The 19,231-nt window shown below is 51.3% G+C and overlaps 1 protein-coding gene across 2 annotated transcripts in view; it reads right to left on the bottom strand.

Moving 5' to 3' along the window:
• Positions 1–411: 411 nt before the first annotated feature.
• GOLGB1 (golgin B1) overlaps positions 412–19,231 on the bottom strand; it is a 121,505-nt gene continuing 102,685 nt past the window's right edge. For both annotated transcript variants that reach the window (XM_045026818.1, XM_045026828.1), the window contains exons 19-23: positions 9,185–9,343; positions 8,875–8,972; positions 8,133–8,267; positions 6,668–6,773; positions 412–1,450 (exon numbers count right to left, since the gene is read on the bottom strand). In XM_045026818.1, coding sequence (XP_044882753.1) covers positions 1,316–1,450; positions 6,668–6,773; positions 8,133–8,267; positions 8,875–8,972; positions 9,185–9,343 — 633 coding nt within the window. In that variant the 3' untranslated portion in view covers positions 412–1,315. The remainder of the gene's footprint in view (positions 1,451–6,667; positions 6,774–8,132; positions 8,268–8,874; positions 8,973–9,184; positions 9,344–19,231) is intronic.

Genomic DNA, 19,231 nt, shown 5'->3' with positions numbered 1-19,231 from the left:
AGGCTTCTCCAGAAAGAAGTCTCATGAAGTGGGGTTGGGGCAGAGGCCTTAGGAATCTTCCCCTCACAACAGGGAGAGGTTTGTCTGTGAGGTTCTTGTAGTCCACAGAGAGCCCAGACCCCTTGGAGCTATACCCTGTAGCACAAACTGTCCAGGTTTAGTCTTTTGAAAAGGAAACAGGGTGCAGGAGCAGGTCTTCTCTTCTCCCCTCCTGTCCTCAGCAAGAGCTGCACAAGCTTTATAATTAGTGCAATGATTAAATTAGAGATAAAAGTTCAAGTCCCCTATTCCCTTTCAATAATTAAATTACTGCCCTTCTCCTGCAGGGGCATAACAGCAAATACTTACAAAAGCCCTTAGATGGAAGGCTCAGCATGTTTGCATGCTGCAGTGACTGCCCTTCTCCTGCAGGGGCATAACAGTAAATACTTACAGAAGCCCTTAGATGGAAGGCTCAGCATGTTTGCATGCTGCAGTGACTGCCCTTCTCCTGCAGGGAACTCTACTGAGCTGAAACCCAAAAAGTAGCCCCATTGAAAAAGTTATAAAACAGACCCTGATTGGTTGTATATAGTATCCCGTAAAAACTCCACAACTTCCCTTTCTTGTTTAAATCATCACTAGAAGGGCCCAAGTGGGTGGGTTTAAGAGCTGAGGGATGAGGGAGGAGCGTGCTTCCTTCCCTTGCTCATGGACTGGTGCAATCTCTGCAATATGATGGTGCTCTCTGTGAAAGGGAAGGAACACTGCAGATGGGTAGGGTGAGCCACCTCCTGCAAAGCCAGTGATAAGTGGACTAATGAGGGGCAGGTGGCCAATGCCCCTTTCTAGGCTGGTACAGTCATTGACACCGGCTTGAGTGTAAGGATGACGAGATGCAATGGTGCCAGCTAACCTGCTGAAGGCACTGGGGAGCTGCAGCCACATGACAGCATTTTCTCTGCAACCCCCATCACAGATGATTAATAGCTGGAGTGGAGCCCTCGGCAGGTGGAAGCTGCAGATTATATCACTGCCTTCACTCATTCCGAGCCTGGCTCAGAAAAGATGACTGGATAACACTTTGCAGGGGTGTGTGAAAGGTTGTCTTCTGGAAACAGACAGACCCTGACCTTCAGCCGCAGCAGCCACCCAGCTGGGCCAGAGAAAGCAGCTCAGGGGCGAGCACTGGAGACTGATGGGCTCAGTTGCCCCCCAGAGCTAGCTATGTGAGTGGGTAGCTGGTGCGGGGCACTGGTGACAGCTGGCCCAAAAACCTGTCTGGCGCAGGAATGGGGTAAAGGTCTGATGCTCAGGGAGAGACTGTTGGCCCTGCTCACAGGTGGCCTGTAAAGCACAGGAAGAGTAGGATGTGCAGCATGAACAAATACACAGTCACCAGCAGTGGTAGGCGGGTCCGGGAACAGAAGAGAGAGCGCAGCTGCCGCCACAAACCAGAGTTGCTCCGAGTCTGAGGGGAAGAGTAAAGGAGAAACCAGTTAGTGCTAGTAAGTACTGAGCCAGCCACCTGCACCCAAAGCCCTACAGTACATGGGAGACCAGTCCAACAAAGCACAGACATAGAGCTCCTCCAGGAGCAGGCACTTGTCTAACCAGCGTTCACGGGTTTCCACCCATGTGATTCCAGCTTCAGGGCCTGATTGGCTATGGAGCTGTAGAGTCAATTCACCATTTAACTATAGGGCCTCCCCCGCACCACCAAGACAGAACTCTGCAGGGCTCCTATCCCACCTCCTCTCCCATCTCATAAGCTCCACCATCCCACCAGGGTAGGAATCACACTGCAAGGGAGACCTTAAAGGCAAAACTGCAAAGCAAGAGTGAAATAGTGTCCCACATATTCCTGTTCTGCTCACCAGCCCTCCCTCTTCAGGCTAGCATGGGGCTTAGCAAACACCTCCCCGCAAATCCACAGCCTGCTCAAAGAAGGGCTGAGTGGCAGAGTGTACAACACATTCCCTAACTTCTGTGCCTATAGGCAAGTCTACACTACAAAATAAAGTTGACCTAAGTTATATCAATGTACAGCAGGGGTGGGCAAACTACAGCCCGAGGGCTGCATCTGGCCCTCCAGACGTTTTAATCTATCCCTTGAGCTCCCACCGGGGAGCAGGGTCGGGGGCTTGCCCCGCTCCGCATGGCTCCTGGAAGCAGCGGCATGTCTCTCCTCCAGCTCCTATGTGTAGGGGCAGCCAGGGGGCTCTGCACGCTGCCCCCGCCCGAAGCGTGGCCCCCACAGCTCCCATTGGCTGGGAACCAGGGCCAATGGGAGCTGCAGGGGCAGCGCCTGTGGACAGGGCAGCACGCAAGGCTGCCTAGTCATGCCTCCGTGTAGAAGCTGGAAGTGGGATATGCCACTGCTTCTGGAAGCTGCTTGAGGTAAGCACCGCCTGGAGCATGCACCCCTGACCCCCTCCCACACCCAAACCCCCTGCCATGATCCTCCTCCCACCCTCTGAACCCCTCAATCCCAGCCTTGAGCACCTTCCTGCACCCCCAACCCCTCATCTCCAGCCCCACCCCAGAGCCCGCACCCTGAGCCAGAGCCCTCACCCCCTCCCGCACCCCAACCCCCAATTTTGTGAGCATTCATGGCCCGCCATACAATTTCCATACCCTGATGTGGCCCTCGGGCCACATATTTTGTCCTCCCCTGATGTACAGCCACCGCAGCAATTGAATTGGTTTCATACGTCCACATTACATTCTTTGTGTCAGCAGTGCGCGTCCTCACCAGGACTGCTTGCACCAATTTAACTGCCAGTGTGGTGCACTGTGGGACAGTTTCTGAAAGGCAGTAACAGTTGATGTAAGCAACGCAGTGTCTACACTGACACGGCGTACACTTAACTACATCGACTTAAGTGCTACTTGTCTCACCAAAGTAGAGTTAAGCTGGTGTAGTGGGCGAGTTACATCGGTGGGAGCTACAGTTTAGTGTAGATGCTTACTGAGTTAGGTCAATGTAAGCTGCTTTACGTTGACCTAACTCTGTACTGTAGATCAGGTCTAAGTTTCAACCCCTTCAGGTGCAGTGTAAGGAAACAGACTCATAGAAGATTAGGGTTGGAAGAGACCTCAGGAGGTATCTAGTCCAATCCCTTGCTCAAAGCAGGACCAACACCAACTAAATCATTCCAGGCAGGGCTTTGTCAAGCCGGGCCTTAAAAACCTCTAAGGATACGTCTACACTACCCGCCCGGGTCGGCGGGTAGTGTTCGACTTCTCAGAGTTCGACATATCGCGTCTCATCTAGACACGATATGTCGAACTCCGAACGCGCTCCCGTTGACTCCGGAACTCCACCACCGTGAACGGCGGTGGCGGAGTCGACGGGGGAGCCGCGGACTTCGATCCCGCGGCGTCTGGACGGGTGAGTACTTCGAACTAAGGTAGTTCGAGTTCAGCTATGCTATTTGCGTAGCTGAACTTGCGTACCTTAGTTCGACACCCCCCCCCTTAGTGTAGACCAGGCCTAAGGATGGAGATTCCACCACCTCCCTAGGTAACCCATTCCAGTGCTTCACCACCCTCCTAGTGAAATAGTTTTTCCTAATATCCAACCTAGACCTTCCCCACTGGAACTTGAGACCACTGCTCCTTGTTCTGTCATCTGCCACCACTGAGAACAGTCTAGATCCATCCTCTTTGGAACCCCCCTTCAGGTAGTTGAGGGCTGCTATGAAATCCCCCCTCACTCTGCTCTTCTGCAGACTAAATAAGACCAGTTCCCTCCACCTCTCCTCGTAAGTCATGTGTCCCAGCCCCTTGATAATTTTTGTTGCCCTCCGCTAGACTCCAATTTTTCCACATCCTTTCTTTAGTGAGGGGCCCAAATCTGGATGCAATACTCCAGATGTGGCTTCACCAGTGCCAAATAAAGGGGAATAATCACTTCCTCTGCTGGCAATGCTCCTACTAATGCAGCTCAATATGCCGTTAGCCTTCTTGGCAACAAGGGAGCACTGTGACTCATATCCAGCTTCTAGTCCACTGTAATCCCCAGGTCCTTTTCTGCAGAACTGCCGCTTAACAAGTGGGTCCCCAGCCTGTAGCAGTGCATGAAATTCTTCCGTCCTAAGTGCAGGACTCTGCACTTGTCCTTGTTGAACCTCATCAGATTTCTTTTGGTCCAAGTCTCCAATTTGTCTAGGTCACTCTGGACCCTATCCTTCCCCTCCAGTGTATCTACCTCTCCCCTCAGATTAGTGTCATTTGTAAACTTGCTGAGGGTGCAATCCATCCCATCATCCAGATTATTAATGAAGATGTTGAACAAAACCGGCCCCAGGACATACCCCTGGGGCTCTCCACTTGATACGGCTGCCAAGTGCCCGACAATCTAGCCAGCTTTCTATCAACTTTATAGTCCATTCATCCAATCCATACTTTTTTAACTTGCTGGAAAGAATACTGTGGGAGACCGTATCAAAAGCACTGCTAAAGTCAACATATATCACAGATGTGTCTTGATCAATAGCATCAACAGACGATAATAAATGATGATGATAGCACTGCTGAAGACTTGAGGTGCTGGGAAACCCATCCTACCCCTTTGGCCAGGCAGCAGGGAACTGGCTGAAGATCATTAACCCATCCATAGCTGGAGGGCAGATGCCAGCTTCTGCTGAATGGGTTGTTACGAGCATTGGCACTCAGTCACCAGTGCTCTTACAGCATTGGCCTCACTGGGCACCTCAGGTTCCCGGATTCACATTGGTGAGGCTTGAGAATCAGCATGGAATAGGCAGGGGTGGCCAACCTGTGGCTCCGGAGCCGCATGCAGCTCTTCAGAAGTTAATATGTGGCTCCTTGCATAGGTGCTGACTCTGGGGCTGGAGCTACAGGTGCTTTCCACTGCTCAACCCCAGGCCCTGGCCCCACTCCACTCCTTACCCCAAGCCCCCCACCCCTGAGCCTGCTGCACCCTTATAATATATGGAGATAGGTCTATCTCAGAACTGGAAGGGACTCTGAAAGGTCATTGAGTCCAGGCCCCTGCCTTCACTAGCAGGACCAAGTACTGATTTTGCCCCAGATCCCTAAGTGGCCCCCTCAAGGATTGAACTCACAACCCTGGGTTTAGCAGGCCAATGCTCAAACCACTAAGTTGTCCCTCCCCCCTTGCTCCTCCCCTCTCCATCCCAGAGCCTCCTGTACACTGCGAAACATTTGATTGCAGTGGGTAGGGAGCATGGGGAGGTGCTGACCGGCAGGGCTGCTGGCAGGCAGGAGGTGCTGGGGCAGCTGCTGATGTATTACTGTGGATCTTTGGCAATGAACACTGGTAAATTCAGGCTCCGTCTCAGGCTCAGGTTGGCCACCCCTGGAATAGAGTCTGGCTGATACTCTCCCAGCCACGAGCACAAGGCAGCATCCAATCACCACAGCACTGTCAGCAGCTCTGATGACTCAGCTGCTGACTCTGGCTGGGCTGCAGTTGCTCCAGTGGTTTGACCTTTCCTCCTGGATTCTCCAGAGGGAACCACTGGGCTCCTCTGCCCAAGAACTCTCTCAATGGAGATTCAACACACATTGAGACAGCTTGGGCTTCTGCAAGGCCAACATGCAGCTGGCATACAGCTCTGCATCTCCAGTGGCATCTTAGCCAGACCCTGGGAGGCAAATATAGGTGGCTTGGATGGGAATGAGCTAGCTGAGACTCCATCCAGAGAATACAGGGGACTGGTAAAATGGCAGGATGGCCTCTAGAGATTTCCATTTGGGGATGCTTGTGTGTTCTTGTATGGCATTGTGGCCCTCCATGCTGGGCAGGGTGACTGGGACCATCTCAGATGCAAGCCCCGGTGACCTGTTTTAGTGATCTCTAGAACACACACTGCAGGAAGCTGTTCACATGGGTCAACTAGAAGCCTGAGCCAGTGCAGAACATAGCTGTTGGCCTGCTGGGTGGTGCTAGCCATAAGCAGTGCATTATTCCAGCTGACGAACTGGCTTCCTAGCCACTTCTGAGTGTGGTTCAGTGTATAAGGCCCATATGATTTCTGTCCTGGCAATGTGCTGCTACCACTGCAGCCATGATCAGACAACATATAGAACTTAGTCCTGTCAGGAGTGCAGGGGACAGGACTAGATGACTTCTCAAGGTCACTTCCAGTCCTATGATTCTGACATTGTGCTTGCTCATGCTGAACCACCGGCTCAGTCTTACTGAGTGACTCTTGACTCTGATACTCTGAGATTTTTGACCTTCTTGGCACAGAGTAAGGTCCATCCCATTGGTGGGTGATGGGGAGGAGTCTAACTACTGCACTTTGTACATGAGACAGGGACCATTTTACTGAGTCCATAAGCCCTCTCTGCACAATCAGCTGCTACTTTCTTGGGCAAATATTACAAGGTCCTGAAAGGAGGGAGAAGCCCCTGATGCAACCTTGGCCTCCAGGAGCCCAACCAGTTCTCAAGGTCACAGTTGCAAGAGCCATGTGTGTAGCTGCAGATCTTGAATGATGCAGGATGTGGAGACATCTTGAGCCATGCAGTTGGAGTGGTAGGTTCTAGAGGCTATAGACTATATCCAGTGCTTAGAATCAACATGGCTCCGTTCCCCATGTTCTGGCTACATTCCTCTGCAGCAGCAGTTGTTCACATGTCCTACATTATGAAGCTAGCTCTCTGGACACAGCCACTGCAGTAGTATTCTTACCTTGCTAAAGGAACTGTCCCTGGGGTCAATCAGCAAGGAATGTTCATGAGATGGAGACACATCAATGCTGGAACCCAGAGCAGATGCCCATTCACTTGACTCCAACCTGTAGAAGAGAGAGCAACACTCATTAATTGCTAGAACACACAATGCAGCAAGCTGCTCACATGGGTCACCTAGAAGCCAGAACCAGTGCAGAACATGGCTGCTGACCTGCTGGGCTGTGCTAGCCATAAACAGTGCATTACTTCAGCTCATGCACTGGCTTCCTAGTCACTTCTGGGTGTGGTTCAAGAGACTGGTGTTTAAGGCCTATATGATTAGGCCTCAACTGGAGTATTGTGTCCAGTTCTGGGTGCCAAATTTCAGGAAAGATGTGAACACAATGGAGAAAGTCAAAGGAAGAGCAACAAAAACTATTAAAGGTCTAGAAAACACGACCTATGAGGAAAGATTGAAAAAACTGTGTTTGTTTAGTCTGGAGAAGAGAAGACTGAGGGGGGCCATGATAACAGTTTTCAAGTACATAAAAAGTTGTTACAAGGAGGAGGGAGAAAAAGTGTTCTCAATCTCTGAGGATAGGACAAGAAGCAATGGGCTTAAATTGCAGCAAGGGAGGTTTAGGTTGGACATTAGGGAAAACTTTCAGTCAGGGTGGTTAAACACTAGAATAAATTGCCTAGAGAGGTTATGAAATCTCTGTCATTGGAGATTTTTAAAAGCAGGTAAGATGAACACCTGTCAGGGATGATCTAGAGAATACTTAGTCCTGCCTTGAGTGCAGGGGCCTGGACTAGATGACTAGTCTAGTATTCTATGATTAATAGATTTCAATGCCCTGACCAGGGCTCTGGGCACACAATGGGATAATAGGAAACCACAAACAATAAGCCATGATGCCTACAAGGAATTGGTCAGTCAGTGAAGGCATGATTATGCCATCACTTGAGGAGAACTTGTTTGTAAAAATTTAGTACCCCCGGGAATCCAAATTCCTTACCAGCTCCCTGTGTAAGGGCATGACCTTGGTTCCAGCCCTACCCCAACTTCCCATTGTTTGAGTCTTATTTCAAATTAACTTGTGAGTTCATTGGGGCAGGAGCCATGTCTGGCGAAGTGTCTGTGAAGCACCCAGCACAATGGGCCTGATCCTGAGTGGGGAATCTGGGCACTGCCATAATAGAGATAAGGCTCAAAAAGCTCTGGTGGCCAGGGCAGACTAATGGAGATTCCCTACCCACAAGTGGAAGAACTATCCTAGATTTCAGAGATGACTGGGAATGACCATGAGACTTCCTTTAAAACTGGGATTTTAAGGAAAAATGATAAGCAACTTTCAGCCTTTCCAAGGTAGAGCCTGGATTTTGAAGTGATGGACATTCTATAAAAAGCAGAGATGGACAGACAGCATCAAACTTGGTGATGCACTAAGGTAACACAGCTTGCTTGATTAGAAACACTCCACCTCCTGATGTGATCCTGTGCTGCTGAGAAAGCCTCCTCTGCAGCAAGACGCTGATCTCGTTCCTCCTGCAGCTGCTCTTCCAAATGCCTCAGGTCCTGCTTTGTGCTGCTGTGCAACTGTTTGGCCGCCGATAACCTGGTAGAAAATAGGACACTGAAATGCCCAAAATGTCTCTCTGGGGACCTCTGCTTATATTGTATTCACTGCTCTAGTACATGGAGATTCTCTCCCTTGTCTCCACAAACAGGTGGGTTTTATTTACTTACTGGGGGAATGCTGAGATAAGGAGGTGGGTCTTGCACTGAGCCATGAAGGTTTTGTGGTCAATGCAGAAAAGGAGTTCCACAGCCCTGGGCTCCATCACCCACTCCCACTGTTAGTTCCATTATTCCCAAGGAGCACCGTTGTCATAGTAGGTCTCAGTCCCAGAGGCAGCCCTGGTCCAGCTCATTGAGAGCCTTGAAGATTGAGACCAGGACCATAAATGTACTCAGTATTTACTGATGAACCAATGTAGTGAATGGGGAGCTAAGCTGACCCACACTGGCCAGCAGCAATTGCTACATTTTGCATTCAGTGTCTGTGGTTTCATCTAAAGGAATAGTGAGTCATAACAACTGAGTGCACCTCAGAGATTCCAGGAGATTCTAGGGTGCCACAGCAGGACTCAGACTTTTCCCTGCTCCACTGGGCATCAGCCAAGGTCCTGTGTCAGGATTTACACCCTTCCCTCTGTCCTCACCTCAGCTGTAATTCCTGCAGTTCTGGAGTGTAACACTCTCTTTGAAGTTCGTTCTTTTCCTGGGGGGCTCCTGGAGCAGCATCTGTCACGAGTGACCTCTGAAACAGAGTATATGTGTGGCAATGCATCAAGTGATGGCCAGGGCAATCAGTGAAGCAATGGGAGAGCAGGATTAAGTCTCAAACAGAACAGAGTCCAGACCAGCTGCCATGTCACACAGCAAACAAAGTCTGCAGTGAGAATCGCCCTTCAATTCACCTAGGCTATCAAGAGGAATATACCATCTTCCCTCTATTACTCCGCCCCTTACCATGTCCTTGTTTGGGGATTGCAGCTCCTGCAGCTGCCTCTCCAGAGTCATGCAGCGGTTCAGGACCTCACGGCAGTGCTGGTGGCTCTCACGGAGATTCTGGCTGCTGCCCCGCAGCTGGATAGAGAGGGCATTTTTCTCCTCAAAGATCTGAGAGAGCTGGGAAGAAGACCAAGCAAAGATGCTAAAACAGAAACTTCTGAGAGAAGCTGCTCCCCTTGGCATCCACAGCAAAAGAGCTTTATTAGGAAGGTAGGGATTGCCAGACTCAATCAGACCCAAAATTCATGTAGTCCAGGATCCATCCCTGATAGTGGCCAATACCTGATACTTCAGAGGAAGGTGCAAGAACCTCACAATAGCAGATTAGGTCTCCTGATCTTCAATAGTTAGAGGTTGGCTTTAGCACTGAAGCAGGAGGCTTAATATCCCTTCTAAAATTTGTGTTAGCAATAACTCTTATAATGTTAGATATTCTTATCAACATAAATGTCCAAATCCCTCTTTGAATCCTGCTAACTTCTTAGGCTCAGTGACTTCCATATTAGTTTATATAGGAATGAGATGGCTTCTTACAACCAATAGCGCTGCAGAAGGCAGGCAGAGGGCACTAAAGATCAATGACCTAAGTTGATAGAAACTGACTTAAGTTGATAGAAATTGACCGACTTGTGGCCTGTTTTCCTTATATAGTCTACCTCCCTGCTCTTGGCTCTCAACGAGGCATTTGAGAGTAAGGACCAGCAGCAGAAGGGAACTGGTGTGGGGAAGGTCTTTCTGCTGGAGAGAGGATGGGTCAGACTGGGTTGTGACAGAGAGAGAGGACTACGGAGATTTAAAAAAACAAAAACTCAGCAATGAGGCAAGTGATAAGGGGGCCACGGTCAAGATAAAAGCCATGCAATTTATTTCACTGAAACTAGACTTCACGTAATCAGGCTGGCTGTTTTATAAAGATGCACCCCCAGAGAGCAGGCTTAGCCCTTAGAGAATGGCGATGACTGCTGCTTTATTGGGACTACACTGGCACAGATCTTACTGAATGCTGAGGGGTTTAGGTGGTATTAGGTAGAATATGAAATGCCCAGCTCTAGGCTTAATACTGAATTTGCCAAGTAAAGTTTCTGGAAAAATTCGGTGAGCAGAATTGTGTGTGTGTCTGAGATCTGAGTGTGTTCAGGATTCCTGGATCATTCAGTGCTCAGGGTGGATGGCGAATAAGGCTTTGTTGTGTAGTAAATGAGGCTATTGTCTGTTGGATAATTTGCTGAAAGGTATGTAGTGACTAACACAGGGGACTGTACCAAAATGAACAGGAACAAGGGACCACAATTAAGGATGCACACGCCACCATAATTCTACCATTTTCTAACTTTTGAGTGCTTGACTCTGCAATTCTGATAATTTTCTTTTGTACATCATTGCTTGTTTCTTTACGCAAAGAGAGATGACTCAAAACTTACGCACTGCAAGCAGAGGAGAAGCTGTCCGGGATCTGTTTCTTACCAGTTGGCAGGAACTGTGTCACAATGTGAATGTGAAAAGGACGCTTGGTGCCAGGGCTACAGACTATCATCAGGACTGAATTAAAGCAATCTGGAGCCCTAGGCACACCATGACATAGGGACCTCTGGGGTCCAGTCCCACAATATAGCCCTGTACCCGATCTGGAGTGGCAGGGGGCCCTCATCCGATCCCAGAGAGCTCAGGGGCAGCAGAATCAGGACATTTTTCCCATCCAGGAATGGCAGCAGGGATACTTCACCCTCTGGGAGCAGCAAGGGCCCCCTTCTCCCTCCCAGTGAGGCAGGAATAGCAGCAAGTGCCCACCCCCACTGTCCTTCAATAACTATCCCACTGCCAGACTGTCTCTGCTTGGGTGAGGGCTGGGTCTGCTATACTCTTCCCCATCTGCCATATAGAACCCTTGTCTGGGATGGGTTGTCTGGGCCCCTAAAGCAATGGGTCAGAGTTAACACTCCATTGAGATGTATGGGAGAATTCCGCCCTTTTGGAGCTATTATCTCAGGCTGTGTGCAAACTCAGACAGTCAGTGTATTGGTTACACTCAGGCCACATTTTCAAGTTTTTCTTCACAACCATAAGGGCAAGGAACTTACTTTTTAAAAAAAATGAGAACTCCTAAAAACCAGTTACCTACCTTTTCGTAACTTGTTCTTCAAGATGTATTTTTCACAACCATTACACATTAGGTGTGAGCGCACTGTGTGCACGGACGTCGGAAACTTTTTCCCTTACCGGCTCCCGTCAGGGCGGCAGCGGAGCCCCACCAGAGTGGCATCTCATACTGGTGCATATATACTCCTGCCAACCCGACCCCCCTTCGGTTCCTTCTTGCCGGAGACTCCGACAGAGGGGAAGGAGGGTGGGAAGTGTAATGGACGTGAACAACACATCTCGAAGAACAACAGTTACGAAAAGGTAGGTAACCGTTTTTTCTTTGAATGAGTGTTCACGTCCATTACACACTAGGTGACTCACAAGCTTACCATAGGAGGAGGGTAGGAGCCATGGAACAATTGATTGAAGCACGGCCCTGCCGATCGCCGCGTCCTCTCTGGCCTGTTGATGGACTGCGTAGTGGGTTGTGAATGTGTGCACCGACAACCAGGTGGCTGTTTTACAGATCTCCTGGGGTGGAACCTGTGCCTGGAAAGCTGCTCAGGACGCTTGAGCCCAAGTCAAGTGAGCCGTGATCACCGGGGCCGGCACCTTGGTGAGCTCATAACACGTGCGGATGCAATCCACAATCCATGATGATATCTGCTGCGCTGAGACAGGGAGTCCTTTCATTCTCTCCACAATGGCAATGAATGACTATGTTGACTTGTGGAAGGGTCTAGTTCACTCCAGATAGAACACTAGGGCCCTACAGACATCCAGAGTATACAGGCTACAGTGACTCGGGTCTGTGTGTGGTTTGGGAAAGAACACTGGCAAACAAATGTCCTGTCCCATATGAAATTGCGAGATTACTTTAGCGAGGAATTTAGGGTGTGGCCTAAGTTATACTTTGTCCTTATAAAAAACTGTATAAGGGGGCTCCAAGGTTAGGGCCCTCAACTCGGACACCCTCCTTGCGGATGTAATGGCCACCAAAAACGCCACTTTCCAGGAGAGGTGAGTGACAGAGCAAGAGGCTAGGGGCTCGAAAGGGGGTCACATGAGCTTGATCAGGACCAGGTTAAGGTTCCGGGGAGGGACTGGAGGGCATGAATAGGGAAACACCCTCTCCAGCCCTTTGAGAAACCGGGCTACCATGGGGTTGGAAAACACAGAATGCCCCAACTTCCCCAGGTGAAATGCTGAAATGGCAGCCAGATGTACTCTAATTGAGGAGGAGGTGAGACCTTGATGTTTAAGGTGCAGCAGGTATTCCAGGATAACTGGAATGGAGGCCTGAAGCGGCTGTATATGTGTTGGTTCACACCAGCAGGAGAATCTCTTCCACTTAGTGAGGTATGCTGCCCTAGTGGAAGGTTTCCTACTGCCAAGGAGAATTTGTCGCACCTGAAGAGAGCAATGGCTCTCCATCGCATTCAACCACAGAGTTTCCACGCCATGAGATGCAGAGACCGCAGGTTCGGGTGGAGCAGGTGCCCGCAGTCCTGTGTGATGAGATCTCGGTGCAAGGGCAGGGCAATCGGGGCAGCCACTGACAGCTCCAGCAAAGTCGTAAACCAATGTTGGCGGGGCCAAGCTAGGGCGATGAGAACCATTACTGCCTTGTCTCTGCGAACTTCGAGGAGAACTCTGTGGATGAGCAGGAGAGGTGGAAAGGCATACTTCAGGCTCCTGCTACAAGGGATCATGAAGGCATCTGCGACTGAGCACGGACTGTGGTTTTGGAAAGAGCATAACTGTGGGCATTGACTGTTGTCCCTGGTGGCAAAGAGGTCCATTTGGGGAAATCCCCACTTCTGGAAGATTGATTGCGAGACATCTGGTCTCATCGACCATTCATGCATGTCGTATGACCTGCTGAGGCGGTCCGCCAGCTCGTTCTGCTCCCCCAGGAGGTATGATGCTACGAGGAGTACTGAGCGGGCTATACAACAGTCCCATAGGAGAAGGGTCTCTCGACAGAGGGGAGAGGATCGGGCTCCGCCCTGGTTGTTTATGTAGAACATGGCGGTAGTGTTGTCTTTCAGAACTGTCATGCTGTGACCTTCTAAAGCAGCGTGAAAGGTTTAGCAGGCTAGGCGAACCGCGCTGAGCTCCTTTACATTGATGTGAAGCAACATTTTGTCCTTGGACCACAAGCCTTGCGTCCGAAGGTCCCCCAAGTGTGCTCCCCAGCCAAGGTCTGACGCGTCTGTTACCATTGTCAGTGTGGGTTGCGGTGCAGCGAAGGAGATTCCTTCGCAAACTACCTGCTGGTTGAGCCACCAGCGCAGGGAGTCCAACACCTGGGCAGGATTGTCACTACAAGGTCTAAGGGGTCTCTGCCCGGGCGATACAACTGGGTTAGCCACAACTGCAAAGTCCTGAGCCACAGTTGAGCATGTTTGACTACGTGGGTGCACGCCGAAAAATGTCCTAGGAGCTGCAGGCAGCATCTGGCCACGGTTGTGGGGAACCTCAGCACTGAGTCTATGGCACACTGGATGGCCAGAAATCTGGATTCTGGGAGGCTTGCTCGTGCCTGTACCGAATCCAGGACTGACCCAATGAACTCCAGCCTTTGCGCAGGTATCAAGGAGGACTTCAGCACGTTGACTAGAAGACCTAGCCTGCAGAATACATCCAGTGCCACCGTCACATGGGAACGGACTTCCTTCTCGGACCGACCCACGAGGAGCCAGTCGTTTAGGACGGGTATACTCAAATTATCTTTTTTTGTAGAAAGGCCGCCACTACTGACATGCATTTTGTGAACATATAGGGGCTGCCGCCAGGCCAAAGGGTAGGACCATAAACTGGTAATGGTGCTGGTTTATGGTGAACCGCAGGAACCGCCAGTGAGCGGGATGAATAGCAACGTGAAAGTATGCATCTTTCATGTCGAGGGCAGCGTACCAATCCCCTGGATCCAAGGACGGAATAATAGTGCCTAGGGAGACCATGCGGAAGCCGACCTTGACTAAGAATTTGTTGAGTCAGTGCAGGTCTAAAATGGGTTGAAGACCCCCCTTTGCTTTGGGAATAAGAAAATAATGGGAGTAAAACCCTTTCCCCCATTGGATCCCGAGGGACCTTTTCCACTGCCCCCACCTGGAGGAGCGTCTGTACCTCCTGCATAAGGAGTTGCTCGTGAGAGGGGTCCCTGAAGAGGGATGGGGAAGGGGGGGTGGGAGGGAGGAGGACTGAAGCACGTATCCCACTTGTACTGTGTGCAAGACCCAACGGTCCAATGTTATACGAGACCACGCATGGTAGAAGCGGGACAAGTGGTTCAGGAAAGATCCGGTAACTGGCTTGATACGCTGTCCTTGAGCGCACCTTCAAAACCCTTGCTTGTTGCCGGGTTGCGGCTTGCCCTGGCCCTGGTCTTGGCTAGGCGTGTTGTTCTGCCTCTGCCTGTTCTCTCTGCCTCTCCTACGATATGGCTCCTGCCTAGGGCGGGGCTGATATTGTCTTTGCTGAGGCAGCAGGGGCTTGACAGGCATCCTCTGCGTCACTGGGGTGTGCATTCCCCAACCACCTGAGGGTTGCCCAGGAGTCTTTGAGGCTATGCAGCCTGGCATCTGTTTGGTCCTTCGAAGTGGAGGTCCTGAAGGGTATTCTGGACCTCTGGCAGAAGGCCTGAAGCCTGCAGCCATGCCGAGTGCCTCATCACCACTCCTGAGGCGATTGTTCTGGCTGCTGTATCCAATGAGTCGAGAGAGGCCTGCAGAGAGGTCTTGGCTACTGTCTTTCCTTCATCCACAAGGGCCGCAAACTCAGTCTGTGAGCCCTGGGGCAAGAAGTCCTCAAATTTGGAAACTGCCATCCAGGAATTAAAATTGTGTCTGTTCAGGATCGCCTGCTGGTTTGCGATCTTCAACTAGAGGCCCCCAGAAGAATAGACCTTCCTGCCGAATAGGTCTAAACATTTAGCCTCCTTGGCCTTAGGAGCTGGGGCTTGCTGACCATGTTGTTCCTGTTCATTTACCGCTGAGACGACCGGCGAACAGGGGGCCAGGTGACAAAAGAGGAAATTGTACCCCTTGGAAGGGGCAAAGTACTTCCACTCTACGCCTTTTGCTGTTGGTGCGCTAGAGGCCAGGGTTTGCCAGACTGTCTTGTAGTTGGGCTGGATTGTCTTTATGAGCGGGAGTGCAATTCTGGAGAGGGCCTCGGGGCTTAAGATGTCCACCATAGGATCCTCCTGCTCTACTGCTTCCTCCGCCTGTAGGCCCAAGTTCTGGGCAACCCTACGGAGCAGCTCCTGGTGTGCGCTGTGGTTAACTGGAGGAGACCCCGACACCGTAGTGCCCGCAACGGCTTCATCTGGGGATGACAAAGAGGTGAGGGCCTTCTGCATCTCGTCTTCCAGCCCCACTTGTCCTTCCTCGCATGCTGGGGGCTCCTCCAGGTCCTGCCTGAGGTGTCTGCCTCCGGGACAGCACCGAGCCCGGTGCTGTCCCGGAGGCAGTTTCCGCTCTCCTGTGTTCTGGAGAAGCGTCTGGTGGCCTGGATACTGTGGCCTCCTTGGGCGTGGAGGGGTGTGTGTGCCTGTGCGGAGACCGGGACCGATGCACTGAATAGCCAGATCTCAAGGCTCTGGAGGAGGGCCCCTGGTGTTGGTGATGGGCCCATGGTTGGGGGCTCCCTGCTCGCCGGGTGCACTTCGGGCATAGCTGGAGTGGCCTGAGTCCACCTCAGATTCATAGAATCATAGAATCTCAGGGTTGGAAGGGACCTCAGGAGGTCATCTAGTCCAACCCCCTGCTCAAAGCAGGACCAAACCCAACTAAATCATCCCAGCCAGGGCTTTGTCAAGCCTGACCTTAAAAACCTCTAAGGAAGGAGATTCCACCACCTCCCTAGGTAACCCATTCCAGTTCTTCACCACCCTACTAGTGAAAAAGTTTTTCCTAATATCCAACCTAAACCTCCCCCTCTGCAACTTGAGACCATTACTCCTTGTTCTGTCATCTTCTACCACTGAGAACAGTCTAGATCCATCCTCTTTGGAACCCCCTTTCAGGTAGTTGAAAGCAGCTATCAAATCCCCCCTCATTCTTCTCTTCTGCAGGCTAAACAATCCCAGTTCCCTCAGCCTCTCCTCATAAGTCATGTGTTACAGCCCCCTAATCATTTTTGTTGCCCTCCGCTGGACTCCCTCCAATTTATCCACATCCTTCTTGTACTGTGGGGCCCAAAACTGGACACAGTACTCCAGATGAGGCCTCACCAATGTCAAATAGAGGGGAATGATCACTTCCCTCGATCTGCTGGAAATGCCCCTACTTATACAACCCAAAATGCCAATAGCCTTCTTGGCAACAAGGGCACACTGTTGACTCATATTCAGCTTTTCGTCCACCGTAACCCCTAGGTCCTTTTCTGCAGAACTGCTGCCCAGCCATTCGGTCCCTAGTCTGCAGCAGTGCATGGGATTCTTCCGTCCTAAGTGCAGGACTCTGCACTTGTCCTTGTTAAACCTCATCATATTTCTTTTGGCCCAATCCTCTAATTTGTCTAGGTCCCTCTGTATCCTATCCCTACCCTCCAGCATATCAACCACTCCTCCCAGTTTAGTGTCATCTGCAAACTTGCTAAGGGTGAGGTCCACACCATCCTCCAGATCGTTAATGAAGATATTGAATAAAACCGGCCCCAGCACCGACCCTTGGGGCACCCCACTTGATACCGGCTGCCAACTAGACATGGAACCATTTGTCACTACCTGTTGAGCCCGACCATCTAGCCAGTTTTCTATCCACCTTACCGTCCATTCATCCAGCCCATACGTCTTTAACTTGCTGGCAAGAATACTGTGGGAGACTGTATCAAAAGCTTTGCTAAAGTCCAGAAATAGCACATCCACTGCTTTCCCCTCATCCACAGAGCCGGTTATCTCATCATAGAAGGCAATTAGGTTAGTCAGGCATGACTTGCCCTTGGTGAATCCATGCTGACTGTTCCTGATCACTTTCCCCTCCTTTAAGTGGTTCAGAATTGATTCCTTGAGGACCTGTTCCATGATTTTTGCAGGGACTGAGGTGAGACTGACTGGCCTGTAGTTCCCTGGATCTTCCTTCTTCCCTTTTTTAAAGATGGGCACTACATTAGCCTTTTTCCAATCATCCCAAGGACACCGACCTGGAAGGCCAAGGCGGTGCCGTAGAACGGTGCCACTGGGGGGCTGGAGAACAGCTCCTTGTCGACCGGGACCGAGAATGGTACTGATACTCCCGGGACTGGGATTGTTGGCTTCTGCTTGGGCCCGGGGACTTCAATCCTTTGTCGCCTCGGAGCCAGCCTGGCGATAGTGCCGGGGAGTGGTTCCCTGGCGGGACTGGTGCCGTATGCTGGCTGGGATCTGGTGCCTTTGAGTCCTGCTGGGTCAGGGGCAACTGGGAATCCACAGAAACCGAGCTCGACCGGGACCCGATGCTGGGAGCAGTGCCGGGGTGGTGACCTCGATCAGCACACCATTGCCGGCTTGCCTCTTGATGGCACTCTAGGAGATGGTGCCAGAGGCTTCTCTTTGGCAGGGAGGGGGCTTGTCGCCAACAACTGGATGAGGTCCTTTGCCGCCTCAAACGTGTCTGGTGTGGAGGGCTGTTCAAGGAGCTCCTCCAGCCCTTCCTCCACACTCAAGGCGCTTAGCCCAGGGCTCAAGGGGCTCTTCAGCACCGGAGCCACCAGAGCCGGAGCATGTCTTGGGGCAGCACTTCTCTTCTGAGCGCTCGTTTGCTTGCGCGCTGCTGGCTTCTTATGTGGGGAGCGCCCTCGGCTTGTAGGCTGGCCCTTCGACCGTGCTGGTGAGGTCGAATGGTGCCGAGGTTTTTCTTGTTGCCTCGGTGCAGCATGCTTGCGGTGCCCCAGAGGTGCCGGATCGTAAACTGACGCCAGTGCACTCCACACTGAGGACACTGGTGCTGAGGCCAGATGGCCCGAGGCCGAAGGTTGCAGCACGGCCTCCATGAGTAGCTGCTTGAGGCGAAAAAGTCTTTTTCTTTCTTAGTCCTTGGCTTAAAAGCCTTACAGACCTTGCTGCTTTCTGTCTGATTCGATTCCCCCAGGCAACGAAGACACAAGTCATGGGGGTCACTAATCGGCATAGGCTTGTGGCACATGGCGCAAGCCTTAAAGCCTTGGGTCTGTGGCACGCCCCGCAGCCCAGGGCTGGTGCTGGAGACAACTTTCAACACCTAAACAAAGAAAGCTTGACTATCTATTATTAAGAGGTGCCAACTACAGATAACTACTAACTGCTGATAACTGTTAACTGCTGATCAGTTCAGTTCAGACTAGATGACCATAATGGTCCCTTCTGACCTTAAGTCTATGAAACTATGCTAAGGGACACTCGCAAGCAAGAGTTAGAGAGCTAAGGAACTGAAGGGGGGTCAGGTCGGCAGGGGTATATATGCACCAGCATGAGGCACCACTCTGGCGGGGCTCCCCTGCCGCCCTGACGGGAGCCGCTAAGGGAAAAAGTTTCCGACGTCCATGCACGTGGTGCGCGCACACCTAATGTGTAATGGACGTGACTAATCACTAGAAGAAGAATCTGATGTAATCACATGACTCCAGGAGTGGGGGCCCTAGACACAGGCCCATAGTGCTTATGCCTTCATACAGCCCTGACTAATGGAGAAGTAATAGATGTAAGAGATGGACTGGATGGAGCCAACTCAATCTCCCAGAAGCCAGTGCAGCTATAATTATTAGTATTTTCCCCAGTTTAAAGTGTCCCCAGTGTTGAAACTCCCCACCACAGAAGACAGTTCATGAACTGGATCCATCTCCCTAATGGGGAGTGGCAGGGCTCCTGGCCCTTCCTCTGGGATCCACCCCTGTGCCAGGGCTCAACAGGGCCCCCAGCTCTTCCCCTGGGGATGATTCTCTGGCTGGACCCATGGCCCTGTC

The sequence above is a fragment of the Mauremys mutica genome, chromosome 1, assembly GCF_020497125.1.
Source record: "Mauremys mutica isolate MM-2020 ecotype Southern chromosome 1, ASM2049712v1, whole genome shotgun sequence".
NCBI classification, from domain to species: Eukaryota; Metazoa; Chordata; order Testudines; family Geoemydidae; genus Mauremys; species Mauremys mutica.
Note: the sequence above shows the minus strand (reverse complement) of the source record. Positions and strands in the feature narration are given on the sequence as shown.